At 36.5% G+C, this 15,484-nt stretch overlaps 1 protein-coding gene across 4 annotated transcripts in view; it reads right to left on the bottom strand.

Annotated features, from left to right (window-relative positions):
* Positions 1 to 15,484, bottom strand: part of LOC149157700 (rhodanese-like domain-containing protein 11, chloroplastic) — a 239,420-nt gene that overhangs the window by 98,669 nt on the left and 125,267 nt on the right. For 3 of the 4 annotated variants that reach the window (XM_089435965.1, XM_089435964.1, XM_089435963.1), the window contains 2 exons: positions 15,085 to 15,124; positions 14,906 to 14,980 (listed from right to left, as the gene is read on the bottom strand). In XM_089435965.1, the coding sequence (XP_089292091.1) occupies positions 14,906 to 14,980; positions 15,085 to 15,124 (115 nt within the window). Of the gene's footprint in view, positions 1 to 14,426; positions 14,581 to 14,905; positions 14,981 to 15,084; positions 15,125 to 15,484 lie in introns of those variants that run through there. The other variant, XM_089435966.1, reaches the window with a different exon arrangement.

The following is a 15,484-nucleotide window of genomic DNA, read 5'->3' as shown; positions in this document are numbered from 1 at the left end:
CCCTTTTCACTATCAAGCTCACATCTGCACACACGCACAATAACAATCACACTTTCGATTTTTTTTTTTATTTGTGTTTTATGATAGTTAGGGTTAGCATCTAAGTTGTAGGAAACGTGGCCCTAGGGGTCGTTTCCTCCTGGGAAACGAAACGTAACCCGGAAACGCGTACCTACGGCCTGGAAACGCGTTTCCAGGCCGTACGAGCCACGTTTCCCCAAATTTATGTGTTGTTTTTAAAAAAAAAAAAAAAAAAATTGTTTTTAAATTTTTTTTAGGTTTTCGGGATGTTCTAGAAACCTATTCTAAAGTTATAAAAGAGCAGTTTGTCTCATTCTCTCATCACACTATTCAGCAAGTCGTTTCTCTTGGAGACTGGCAGTTGTTTCAGCTAGGGTGTTTTGAGCAGTGAACAAAGTAGATTTCAGCAGCAGGAGAAAGAGATTTCAGCAGCAAGAAAAAGAGATTTCAGCAGGAGATTTCAGTCGCAGCAGATTTGGCTCAGCTACAACCATATTTCTCTTCTCTTTTCTGGCATTTCGGGATAGTCTCAGCCACAGATAATTAATTTGGGTAAGCCACATACTTTTTTTTAGTTTTTTCTTACTATTTCTTCAATTTTTCTAGGGTTTAGGTAGCCAAAAATATGAAAAACTTTTTTTATTGATAGATTTGTTTTTTAAATTTATTTTTGCAGCAGATGTAAATTTAATCTTAATGTTCAAATGTAATAAATTATAATCATATAATGTAAATGTATCATTCATGCTTTATGATTGCACATATATATAATAATAAATTTTTAATATATATTATATATATATATATATATATATATATATATATATATATATATATATATATATTCGCGTTTCCCCGTTTCCAAAATTTGGGGAGGTCGCGTTTCGTTTCGCTTCCCGTTTCGGAAACTCGTTTCCGTTTCCCCGTTTCGTGCAACTTAGGTTAGCATATGCACATTCTTTTTTTTGTTTAAGTTTCATTTGATTTTCATTTGTATATTTATGCGTTAGGTTTAGAATTTAACATTTCAAATTTTATTTCTTATCTTCATTCGTATTGTTGTGATCTAGGTTTGTTTTTATTTCCTTTTCATTTTGTAATTTATGATTTTTTTTATTTTTGATTTAAAATTCTAAAATTAAAAAATCTAACATATTTAAAAAATCTAAAAATCTAAAATCTTTAAAAAACAATTAAAAAAGTTTTTCTTTCTTTCCTTATGACATTTGATTTTAAATTTTTATTTTTGTTACTCATTTTTTTAAATTCAAAAAATATAAAATTTTTGAAATTAAAAATCTAAAAATTTAAAAAAAAATAATTCTAAAATCTTAAAAAATTAAAAATATCTGAAAAATTATATTAAAGGCTGGTGGCTGAGGAATTAAAATAAAATTAAAGGACGTGTCCTTTCACATTAAAAAATTTTAATGTGGCCTATGGCCCACTAAAATTTTAATTTATTAACTCTTTTGATTTATTTTACTCCTTCAATTCGTCTAAGGAATAATTAAAGTGTTAATTTAAAATTCCTTGGTGTTTCTGATGTTAAATGCTAAATCTTAAATTATCATGATTCTTCTATGGTCAAGGTGTGATAAATGTGTTAAATTATGTTGATTGTTGGAGAAAATTAATTAATTCTAGATCTGGGTCATTAGCGAAAATCATTTTAAATTTGGAATTTCTTGCATGTTAAAGTTTTGGGCATTTACATTGATAATTCAAATTCGTCACATATTGGAAAATTGTTCTGGATAACTTGTTTTCACTTAATCTACAGTTGATTGAACATAAAGGCACTGGTCTATAATCATTTCTATCTTGTGGTTGTGCCTTGGTTACATTAGTGTTTAATCTATTCATCTAAGTTAATCGAGATTCGTTTACTTTCGTCAAGTTGTCCATCACTAAAATCTCTTAGAGTTTGTTTTTCACAGGCTATCATCATCCATTTACCTTAGAGACTACCCCCCTTGACTTGTCTAAGAGAGAGTCTAAACAGAGTAAGGATTAAGAGTGACAGCCCTTACTCTGAGCGTTGTCGCGGTGCCTAGACACTTTGTGCAACAACACCCCCATTAGATGATGAGGGCCATTTGGTGTTGGAACCAGAGGCCATATTAGAAAGCAGGGAGAGAAAACTAAGGAGAAAGACCATCAGGGAGTTCTTGGTACACTGGAAGAACTTACCGAATGAGGATGCCACCTGGGAGGATAAGCACATACTAGAGCACCCGGATTTGAGGTTGCTTGAAGACAAGCAACATTTGGGAGGGGAGGACTGTCATGTCCCTTCTCAAATGAATTAGTCACGAGATGCAACAACACAATTTTCGTAGCAATTTTGGTTTAAGAGGAGGACTCCACACGCAGAAACTTAGGAACTATAAGCAGTTCGAATTATTTTTGGCAGCTAGTGGAATGTGGGGGCCACCCATGCATAGTTCGAATATTGGCCAAGGAAAACGTTGGAGGGAATTAAAGTTAGCGGAAGGAAGCGCCCACAAGAGGCGAAGGGAGCCCCCTTTTGGCGCATTCTGATTATTTGACAAACAAACTCATTTTGTACGCTCTATTGTTCAGCGAGTCTACCAGTTGTTTAGCCACGAGTCTTCCGCAGGGAAGATTCAACCTCTTCTTCAGGGGACCATCCATGCCCACCCTAGGGAGGCTATTACACAGGAGTTTCCAGGGAGTCTGATACAGTCACACACTTCAGTCATCAGCGCAGGGAGGAACTGCATATTCTTGGGCAGGCAGGGAACACGCAGGAGGAATTGGAAATCAGCAAGGGGGATTCCTAGCGTGCTGGGAGACCCAAGAATATACCAGCTAAGGGGATTCACAGCTTGTTGGGAGAGCCAGGTGTTTAGGAGGCAGCATAAAAAGGCAACTCGCTGGAGTAGCAGCCAGCTAGACCAGTGCAACAGTTAGTCGAGATTTTGGACGGAGGTGTTGCGCAAAGGCCACTGTAGCAGCAAACTCGTGGTGCTGGGAGAGCAGTCATCCGAACCAAGGGTCATCCGGGGAGCAAGGATTTAGTCAGTACAGGTGAACCCAGCGTACTTGGGGTATTTTCAGAGGGCTTTGCAGGTTGTTTCCTGCAAGTCGAATTTGGTTGTAGCAGCTGGGGAGAGGCTCCAAGGAGGCCGAAAATCCAAAGTCAAAACCAGAGAAATTTCCTTCTGGGTTTTTCTGGGTTTTGGCCAAGGAGTCCAGGGTTAAAAGGATATAATTTTCTGGGCAGTTTTTGGGCACCTTCCAGCAGGTCAAAGTTAGCAGATCAGTAATTTTGCTGGGACAGCGCAGTGCAAGTGGTGCAGCAGCTGAACGGCCATCATCTCAGCTATTCCATCACCTGGGTTTAGTCCAGCTTGTCCTTGAGACAAGCCCAGGTGCACCACTACATTTATATTGTACCCATTGCTCTCAGATTTTATAATACATGGCTCAGCAGTTCCAGATTTTCAGTGTTTTGTGGGTGTTCAATGCATGTTTTTAATTTTATGTTGTTGCACTGTTTATTTGTTTAGAATATCACTTAAATCCCTACTTTGGAACATTACATAAATGTTGCCATTATGATACAAGTATTGTCCTTGATGGCAACTCTACAGGTCAACTCAGTTTTGATAAGAGGCTAACAGGAATATTCAGAGGCAATAGGGCAGTGGTATAGAGGATCGGGAAGATGGAACTGAGGTCTATTGATAAGAATAAAGAATTTGAAGGAAGAAAATGATGTAAGAGCAGTTTAAGAGATACACGCAGGTTCACTTAGTCTAAACAGCGTATACACGCAGTTACTCAAAACAGAAATAGCATATAACGCACACACGCACTCCCACAGAAGGCAAAGCGCATACAAGTTGAAAACCATGTTTTGGTCCAAGGTATTTGGTCCAAGGTATCTTTGGACCATGATATTGACCCTAGGTATTTAGTCTGAGGTATTCAGTCCGTGGTATTTGATCCAAGGTATTGGTCCTAAGTGGATTCGGTCCATGGTATTGAGAAAGGCCAAAAACTATATAAAGAAGAGAGGATCATAAGTCCAGATGTGCAAGTGAATAAGATTCTAAGGAATACTTCTATCTGAAGTATATTTTATGTTGCAAGGTTATGTTTAGGACTAGATCTGAAATATTTATGTGCACTTTGAGTTCAATATTGGATGAGGATCATGAGACGTGAAATGACTTATTCTTGAATGATCTAATATTGGTTGAAGCTAGATCTGATGTTTTGTGTTTGTTTTATTCGTTATCTATCATGATCTGGGTTTGTCTGAAGTCTAGAATTGCAGCAAGTTCTGAGTCAATATTTGCAGATCTGTATGCAGGTTCGTCTCAGCAAAAGAGCGTATACACGCAGGTTTTTTTCTTTCAAGTAGCGTATACAAAAGAAAGGCTTGATGTTAAAAGATGACTGATCTATTGGATCAGTATTGCTGATTTATTGTTGCTGCTATTTTACTATTGTCTGTCAATGAAGTCTTCTTAGATCTAAATTTAAATTTGGATGCATAAGGAGGTTGATATTTGACTGATTCTATAAGTGAGAAGAAGTGTTTTCTGTTGCCTGCCTGTGTAAAGTTCTGTAAGTTGACAATAGATGTTCAGTACACTGTTGGTTGGTACAGTGTGTGATTTAGAGATTTTATGATTCAGAATCTTTAGAGGTATACGTAGGATGGGCTGAAGGAAGTAGCATATACACACAGGTTTTCTTCATTGAAGTAGCGTATACAGACTGACACATGAATTTTTGAAGTTTCAATTGGTTCTGAATGTTGATACAAGTTTCTGGGTTCAGTACAGTGTTCTGATGACAGTGATTTGATTGTTTCATATTAACTGCATGTTGGTTGATGAATTTTGAGTTTCTAAATTTTTTATGGGTTATTGATGAGTCAAGGTCTTCATATGGATATGTGTCAGGAGCATCCAATCTAAAAATTCATGAAACGTAGTCCCTAGTGGAAGAGTGGAGTTTTCTGTAGGCTGGCACCTACGTACTAGTAATCATATTGGCTAGTACAAGAGCTAAGGGGTTGTAGCTCCCTTCCAGTAGAAGCTGGAGAACGAGAGAAGGTTGTAACCTTCTGCAGGTAGAAACCAACATACTAGTATGAGTCTGCACCAGTACAAGATTGTACACAAATTTTCTTATTATTAAAAGAAGACAGAGACGACAAAGGTGGTTTTCACCCACTTTGGGTTTCCACATTAAATCTTGGTGTTCATGTGCATTGCTTATGTGTAATGGTTTATTACGTTTATACTGCACATGGTTACTGTTTAATGAATGATGAAGTATTGATGCACTGATTAAAGATCAACATATTATGAATTAACTGAATCATAAGTTTACTGCATAAATGCTGGTTGCCTTAAAGACAGTTGCATGTACACGCTAGTTCCCCTCTCTGAAGTAGCGTATATAAATCTAGTTATGAAAAAGAAAAATTCTTGATCTGATAATACTGACCCTCTTAATATTATTTCCAACAATTGGTATCAGAGCCAGGTTCTTCAGAAGAAGCTTGATCGCTTGAAGGAAGATCCATCAAGATGAATAATCACGAAAGCATGGGATCCATCAGACCACCAATCTTCGATGGGAGCAACTTTGTTTATTAGAAAATAAGAACCATAGCCTATCTACAATCTCTTGGAACAAATGTCTGAGAAATTGTGGAAGGAGGATATAAATTTCCAACAGCAATTCCTACAGACATGGCAGGTAAAAAGTAATATGAAACCAATGCCAAAGTTGTCAATACTTTATTTGGGAAGTTTGTCACAGTCAGAGTTTGTCAAAGTCATGCAACTCAAATCAGCCAAAGAGATATGGGACAAAATTGTTCAGAGCTACGAAGGAGACTCTCAGGTGAAACGTGCTAAGCTTCAAACTCTCAGAATTCAGTATGAAACTCTTAAGATGCATAGTGATGAGAATATAGCTAGTTACTTTTTACGTATAGATGAGGTTGTTAATTGTATGAAGAATCTGGGTGAAGAAATAAAGGAAGTTACCTTAGTTGAGAAAATTTTGAGATCCTTGTCTGCCAAATTTGAATCAAAAGTGTTTGCCATAGAAGAAAAACAGGATCTGAAGAATATCACTATGACACAGCTTCACGGAATCCTAACTGCTTTTGAGATGAAAAAAGGAGGTCCATCAGATATGAGAGAAGCCGCATTTAAAGCTTTAGCAAAAAGAAAAAAAAGGAAGAACACAATGAATCAAGACACATTTCAGAAGAAGATGCTGAGGTAAATTTTGTCAAGAAGCTTCAACGGGGTTCTGGAAGGTTCAGAGGTAAGCTACTTTTCACATGCTTTGCTTGGGTAGAGTTGGTCATTATGCTGCCAGATGTCCTCATAAAGATAAATATGAAAAAAGAAAGGAATATGCAAAAGGGAATAGGAAACAAGTTGTGAATAGCAGGAGTTACTATACTCATGAAGATAGCGATGGTTTATCTAATAGTGATGAAGATGAAACTAGTCAAGATTACAGACCTCTCATGGCTTATGATAGCAAAGACTTTTTAGATAGTTTAGAAGAGGATAGTGATGGTTTATCTAATAGTGATAATTATAGACTTCTCATGGCTTATGACAATGATGATTTTTGGGATGCTTTAGAAGAGGAAAACTTTCATGAAGAAATCTCTAAACTCAAAATCTGTTTAGAAGAAAAGAATATGATCATAGATACCTTGACATACCAACTTGCTGAAAAAGAAAAACACAATGAAAAACTAGAATGAGAAACTGTGGGTCTAAGAAAAGATTTTGAGAAAACAAAATCTCTCAATCTTAGATTTGCTAAAGGATCAGAAACATTAAATGAAATTATCAAAGTTCAGCGTTCTCCTCTGACAAAGACAGGTCTTGGATATACTGAAGAAGCATCTCAATCACAGAAGCCGTCAAACAGTCAACCTCCACCAAAAGCTATCTTGATGCAGCAAAGACCAGTGAACAGTGTGACAATCGTCAGCAAAGGCATAAAGCTAATCACCAAGTAAATCATACTCAATTTTCTTCAAGGATGAATATCAATAGAAGCCACAACCAACCGCGAGCAAATCATACTCAATTTTCTCCAAAAATGAATATCAATAGAAACTACAATCAACAGGTAAATAGATTCGATAGTCGCAAAAACTTCTTTAATGAACAATGTTTTTCATGTCATAATTTTGGGCACAAAGTTGCTCAATGTGTTGCTTACAAAACCATCATAACTAGAGAAGCACGAAATCAAAGGAATGTAACAAGGATCAAGAGAAGTTCCTATAATAACTTTTCTCCTCTTGAAAATGAAATAGAATGCTCAATTTGTAACAACTTTGGTCATGAAGAATCTGAATGCAGGAGCAAATTTCAGCAAACACCTCAAAAGGAGCAAACGCCATTAAATCCCAAGATATGGAGAAGGAAAGAATCTCAAACAGAAAGATGTGGTATAGCCTTGTATGCGGAAGAACAAGAAAATCAGTGGTACATCGACAGTGGATGCTCCAAACATATGACAGGTGACAAAGAGAAACTTCACTCATACAATGCCTTAGAAAAGAAAAAAAATGTCTCATTTGGAAATGACACTCCAGCTGGCATAAAAGGTAAAGGTTTTGTTTTCTTGAAAGAAAAGGTTAAAGCTGGAAATGTTATGTATGTAGATGGTTTAAAGCATAACCTATTAAGCGCTAGTCAAATGTGTGATCAAGGAAATGAAGTGGTGTTTCGATCAAACAGATGTGTTGTTCGTGAGCGTGATACAGAAGAGACTATGATCAAAGGTACAAGAACTCCAAAAAACTTATACATACTCAAAGGAGGATAACAACAGTGCTATCTAAGCAAAAATGATGAAAACTGACTGTGGCGTAGAAGATTGGGACATCTAAGCTTTTCTCAAATAAGAAAAGCATGCAGACTCAAGGTTGTTCGTGATCTTCCAGATATCAGCATCCCAGAAAATACAATATGCAAACCATGTCAAATCGGTAAGCAAACCAAAGTTCACTTCATGGAAAAAGAAGGGTCAGCTAGTAAGCCTTTTGAACTTATACATACTGATTTATGTGGACCAACAAGGAAAAAGTCACCTCGTGGAGAAGAATAATTTTTTTTCATTGATGATTTTTCCAGAATGTGTTGGATGGGTCTTCTAAAGCATAAAGATGAAGCATTTGAAAAGTTCCAAGCCTTCAAAGCTTTGGTTGAAAATGAATCAAATCGAAAAATCAAATGCCTCAGATCTGATTGAGGAGGGGAATTTATATCGAATGAATTCTTTGACTTTTGTGAACAACATGGAATAAAAAGGGAATTCTCCACTGCAAGAACACCTCAGCAAAATGGTGTAGTAGAAAGGATGAACATAACAGTTCAACAAATGGCTCGAGCCATGCTAGATGAATCTGGAACTCCTGCAACCTTCTGGGGTGAAGCTGCATTCGCTGCCGTGACTATTCTCAACAAAGCAAATGTTCGGGTAAATAGCACTCAAACTCCACATGAACTTTGGTATGGTAAGACTCCTACTGTAAAATACTTTAAAGTTTTTGGAAGCAAATATTTTATCAGAAGGACTGATGAAAAACATGGTAAGTTTGAACATCTCTTTGGCATTATCACGTATAATCTTGTTGAACTGTGATTGGCATCTTGATTAATAAGTGGATAAGTTGATTTAATTGATCAAGCATCTTGTGAAATATTGTTGAAGTTTACACTTGTCTCGTTTAAGGATTGTCATTTTAATATTGTTGAGTACTTGTGCTATAAGAATATTCTCACTAAGTACTTAAATAACTCAAACAATCTTAACTCAAGACAAATCTCACTTATAATCTCTTGCATTAGCATACTAAGTCTAGATTGCACTAATAATTTACCTCCTAGCATAAGCTAGGTTGATAGAGACATAGGACAACCCTTTTCACTTGACTTGAGGGGCCTTGGCAACTCTTCAAAGGTTAACATGGTGACCTTGCAATCGTCAGAGCCACTGTCTCTGCAACGCCAAAGGCATTAGGTGACAGGAGCACAACAGAAGGTATCATTAATCAGGCCCTAGCCTGCTTAATGTTGGCCTCCTTCCCACAACCTACCTTGGAGCCCAACTTCAAAATAGTTAAGGGAAGGTTACATCTAGATTAGGCATTTAACTAAAAATAACCAAGATCTTTGCATCACACATAGGTCATAGGTTTGCATATCATTCAAGTTAGTCAATCATCTTAAGCAGCGGGTGTCCATCCAGTCATTTGGTTCCAATTTATTATAAGCAAGAATTTGTGACTCCATTAAGGCACTGGTCTCATACTTTAAAATCTAATATAATCAATAATCTTACTCGAATTTAACCAATTGGCTAGGCCACTCATTCATGTCTCCCAAACAAATTGGTTTCCAGCGTGTTTTCCTTCATCTCATTCCATATGGACTACCCCCCATAGCCTATTGTTGAGAGACAGATAAAATGGAGTGGGCGGGGATCAGAGTAACAGGCCCCGTCTTGAGCATTGTCGCAGTGTCTGTACAATCTTGGCGACTGTTGATTTGGGGTGGCATCGGATGTGCTCTAGGCCTCAAATTTTGCAGGGAAGCTTGGGCACATGTATTCCAAAGAACCCAGAAAGCGTTTTGGGAAATTCCACCCGGAATTAAAATAATTAATATTTTTTAACGGGATCCTAAGTCTAAACTTAGGAAATTAAAAATATTAATGGGTATTAATCTAATTGTGGGTGTAACTTCTAGAAGAAGACGAGGATCAAGCTAAAATGATATTAGCCATTGATTAGCTTTTAATCTGGGCCGTTGAATGTCAACAAGGAGAATATTTAAGGGAGCTTGAGGGTCATTTGGAAAACACACCGAGAGATCAAGAGATTGAATTTCTTTAGTGCGCAATTCTCAGGAGGAAATTCTGATCGAATAGATTTCTTGCAGTTGAGGGGCAGGGATAGTTGGGTTGGAGTATCTTCTACAGAGCCCAGGATATGCAACAGAGAGAGGCAGAGAACACCAGAGGGGTTGACGCTGAGGCAGAAGGGCCCATGCAGAGCTTGACACTGAGTCAGAAGGGCTCACACAGAGGCAGCTCAGTCACCCACGCAGAAGTTTGAGTTTTGTAGAGGAGCTGATATTTCTGAGCCGGGAGGGCTGGAAACTGCTCCAGAAGGCAAGACGTTTCCCAGTTGAGCTAATGCAGAGCCTCAAAGAGCTCCACGCAGGCCCACGCAGTTACTGCGCAAGGGCAGCGTAGTTGTAACCAGGGACAGTTGATTCAGCTATCAGAACAGCCGAGATTTGCCGGGTAGAGTGAGGTAATCTCACAATTCTTCTCTGTCAGTACTATTTCTCTCTAACTGGATTGTCGGGAGGCAATCCAAAGTTGTATTCAGAAACCACTGTTTAATAATATAAAACCCTCAGATTTGTTGCACCAGCTTCCCACATTCGGTTTTTCCAGGGACATCTGTCCAAAAATAACGGTGTCTATTGTGTTGTATTTTCTTTCTTGCTCAGTCTCTTGTTTCCGCATAATATTTAATTAAGTGAAGGCTCCAGTGTATCTATTAAGATATTTGTCGTCGGAAACTGCAAATAATTTGTTTAAAGGAATTTAACAAATAGAGTAGTATCATCATTTGTCACAATAGAGATTCCGGTTGAGGAATTTTCACAGCAACAATAGGACCCTTAGTTGTAATCTCATCATCTCGCATCAATTTTATATAATATTCAATATACAATTACTTGTCCTACAATGGATGTCTTCGTCTTCGAAGTATTTTGAAGATTATTATAGGTATACGAACTTTGTTAGTTACATTGGTATCAGAGCCATGTTATTTGATCACCAATCCTTTGGCCATCAACCCTTCATCTATTAATGTTGGAATTCAAGAATTTAGCCATAAGAAGCTTTTGGATGTTCTCTAGGGTTAACATCAGGCTTTTGGCCATTTAAAAATAAAAAATAAAAAGGCTCAAAGAAAAGTATACATCTTAAAAAAAATAGAAAAGTTAAGAAAAAAAATTATAGAAAAAATAAACAAAATTAAAAAAATAAATGAATAATATTTAAAAACAAAAAACAAAACAAAACAAACAAACAAACAACATACCTGAGCATCGCCTGACATACAGATCAGCCTGGACATTTGCAGTCGCTGCATACCAAAACAAGAGGGCGCCGCATATCTGTTGCATAGCCATTGACTGGCCACCAACGGTCCCGACCAGGCATTTTCCACACACCGTCAAACCTGCCAAATCAACTATAGAATCACCATCATCCGCCCTCTTCCGCTATCCCTGTCCCTGTCGCTTTGTCCGCTGTCGATATTTCATTATGACTTAATGTAACCCTGTACCACTGTCAAAATTTTCGTATGAGTCTGCATCATGTTTCTCATCATTCGACCCATCAGCCAACTCCACATTTGTTCGTTGTTCTATCTGACTGCTCCTCGTTCACCGTCAATTTCCCCACCATTCTTTTATCCATCGTATTACATTGGCCCGACCACATTGTCTGCCAACGTCCCTTCCTCCAATCCATGGCACCTGTTGTCAACGATCTCCATGCGGCTCCAGCCAACACCAGCGGTCCATTCAAAACTGTTCCAACAGGTCAACGCTGCACAACAGTAGTGATGTTACGTGATAATCGGTCATGTCTTATTCGCTCACAGTCACAATGTTTTATTAAGTATTAACAATTTTTAAATCAAACCATTAATTATATATATATATATATAATCATATATAGTTAATTAATTAATAATAATAAAATAAAAATAAAAATTGGCTCCACCCAGAGGAAAAACAAGTTAGAGCGTGGAAGGAAGAAAAATATAAGGACGTTTGTAGAAGTAATCATAATTTGAAATATATATACAGAGAGAAAAAGAAGAGGTATACAAAAAAATCTATAGTCAAAGTATCATTTGACGCAAAAAATTACCAAGAAAAATGGAGCATAATTCGAAAATGATGAAGTCAAGGTGAGTTCCACACAACAATCACTATTTTGGACTAAATGTCCATTTTGTTTAAACGAAATTGGATATACTTATATTCAAAAAAAAATGCAATTTAAGATGTCCAAGGTGTGGAAGATTATTTAGTACAAAAGAACATCAAGACAATGAGCAAATGAAAATAAAACGATTAAACGAAGAGATCGCAAAACTTCAACAAAAGAGCGAAGCATCGAGAAGAAATATAAAGATCTCGAAGATCAGTGTCATGAAAAATCAATAGAAAGTAATGAAGAGATTTTGCGCCTAAGAGACCGTAATCAAAAATTACTTGGACAGATCAAGAAGTCCAAGATTAAGAAGCATAAAATTAAAGCAAGAGAATGAAAGTTCTAAGGAGAAATTTAACACAAGTCTATCAAGAAAGGAAGATGAAAATTTACGCTCAAGGAACCTTAATAAAAAATTATTAGAACAAAATCAAAAACTTAAAAGATAAAGAGAAGGATTCTAAGGACAAAGTCGACAATTCAGAAAATGACGAACTTGGACGTCTACGAAATCATAACCAGGCCCTACTTACGCAAATAAAAAATCTTAAAAGTGACAATAAGTCACTAAATGATAAGTTAGAACAACTTTAAGAAAACGTATTGAAGTTGTCAATTGTTTTAGTCCAATTTGAAGATAAAGGAATAAATATCGATCAGGTCAATATCACCACTCTAGAAGAAGATAAAATAGTTGAAGTGAAGATGGACCTAGAAGTTGTAGTTCAAACAATGGACATTCCAAGTGAAGATTCTATAACCAACTCAGCGACATCAATACCTAAAGTAAATCAGAAAATTAACACACAAACATTAAAGGAAGGTCAAAGAAACATAATTCCCTATTTACATCCAAATCATAAGAATAGATACCTCAATCAATCTACAAAGTTGTATCATTCAGAACATAAATGACAGATTTATGTTCCAAGAAATACTGAAGTTTGTAGAATCCAATCCTATGATAACAATTCACTACAAATTTCCAGTCACCAGAGAGTTCCACAAAAGATTAATCTAGGATGGTTTGATCCGTTCTTAGTCCGACAATTTTGTTTATCACTAAGATCATCATATCATCTTGTATCAACGAAGATGAAAGTACTGAGACAACAAGATATTTGAAACAGGGAAAGAGATCAGGCCCTTTTAGCAGTAATCTTTGAGGACAAAGCTTCTGAAGAGGAAGGCAATGTTATGAATATAATTTATAGAAAAATAATAAAAAATAATGTAAACAATAATAATCATAATTAATGATTAATTAGCTAGTAATTAGTTAATGAAGAGACATGTCTCTAAAGACATGGCCATTTGTGAAAGAGGTCCTGCCTAGGTATATATACAAGACCCTCAGTTGTAATCTCATCATCTCACATCAATTTTATATAATATTCAATATACAATTATTTGTCCTACAATGGATGTCTTTGTCTTCGAAGTATTATGAAGATTATTGCAGGTATACGAACTTTGTTCATTACACAAAGGCATCAAATTAAACCTCGTACCTTTCCACACCTAGACTAATCATCTAGAAGTGCTAAAACACTTGTAGGTTGGATGTTATAGTCAACTCATATTGTCGCCCCTACATTCTTTGGAGATTTCATAGTCTGCTACATAGAATAGCAAGTTGTTTCAACTCATAACTCTCTAACCAACAACCCAACTCACAGAATAATTACATATTTTGTTATATCTTTTCAAGGACACCAAAATCCATAGGTTACACGGCATATTTTGAGTGATTTGGTGCTCCTAATTTTTCCATGTAACTTTTTGCTACTACAACCACATATTTTACAGCTAGGCAGCTCATAGAAGCAAACATCTCCACTCTCTAGGTGACTCCATATAAGGTATTGATCTTACTTTGGAGTTACTTGGGGTTATATTAGAGACTCTTCCCTTGTCCATTCAAGGGGTTTTGGGCCTAAATAGCATGGGCTTGGGCGAAGGTGACAATGGGTCTCTGCCTTGTGTGTGCTCATCCAGTAGATTGCCAAGACCTTAGTAACACTCCCAATTGGATCGGTAATAGTACTCATAGTGCAACAAGAGAAAGTGTGAATTATGTAACATCATGATTGATAAATTTCTAGAGACATTCATCTTCAACCTCTAGATTAAAAAGAAATTAGGGGCATGGAAAGACAAAGAAGTTGAATTCCTATATATATATAAGTGTCATGCAACCTCTACTTTTAAGTAAATAATTCCATTTATTAAAACTAACGCTCTTCAAGGTTTAAGGTACTCTGTATTTCAACTTACAAAACAAACAGAGAATTTACAAGATTATCCCATCACATTGCATACCCATGGGCATTCCTCTTCTATACTGACTGCTCCAAAAAAATGAAACCGCAGCTTGTAACAAACTTAGTTGTGAAGTATCTAAACTCAGAAAGATATGGTACTGCACCTACATGGATGGATGACAACCAGAATAGTAGTTGATAGCATTTAAACCCTGAAACACCACAAATTCTGCACGTACTGGTTTAGCAAAGTGCTACTGAATAGGACAACTGGATCAATCATAGAAAAATTTCATCATACTCTCTGAAATTGAAGTAAGCAGATTTATCGATTTCATAATGCTAGTCCAGTTGAAGTTCATGTGAGAGAGGAACAATTTCATCATTTAAAACACATTAAGCCAAACCAAGAATTGGATAGAACTGTCCGACCTTTGTTATTTTATCATAGGGACACCATACTACAATAATCACTTCTGAAAGAACCTTATCCATCAGACAACAAAATGCTACAAAGCAATTATCTAGCCTTGAATGCTGCAAAATCAACATACCTTATTCCTTTTTGACATGCTACAATTATATCCATATCCTTAGTAAATTTTTCTTCAACCTGTTTAATAAATTGGCTGCAGATAAAAAATGCTTGAGAGACAATAAATCAGCTCGAAAAACATTGATGCAAGATATTTCACCACAGATGTAATAATGGGCTACAAAAGAAAGTACACACTTATTGTAGGCCATCAAAGGAATCCCGCTCCACCAATTCCCTGCACAACAGAAAAAATTGCTTTATCTCTAGTTTTCAAGGAACCATATCGTAGATTTCAAAGAGTTGGAAACCACATGTTGTGTACCTAATTCATATTAAGGCTCTTGTTGCAGATGAGAATAGCACTTAGAATTATCTAATCAAACTTAGAATGATCTCAATCAACCCAAAAAGAAGCATAAATTCAAAGAGTACATATAAGCACAAATCATAAGATTCCCTATCAAAACAAGAAAGAAGTTATATGAGTTCCCACTGAGATTACTAGGCTGGCAAACTTGTAAGGTTCACAAACCAAGTAACAATTTCAAGAACCAAACCATCCCTCTCCAAACCCTATATTGCACCCATGCATCCT

Source organism: Pinus tabuliformis, chromosome 5_2 (assembly GCF_031772625.1).
Source record: "Pinus tabuliformis cultivar Carrire ecotype Pingquan chromosome 5_2, CPIR1, whole genome shotgun sequence".
Classification (NCBI taxonomy): Eukaryota; Viridiplantae; Streptophyta; class Pinopsida; order Pinales; family Pinaceae; genus Pinus; species Pinus tabuliformis.
This window is presented reverse-complemented; position numbering and strand designations above follow the sequence as displayed.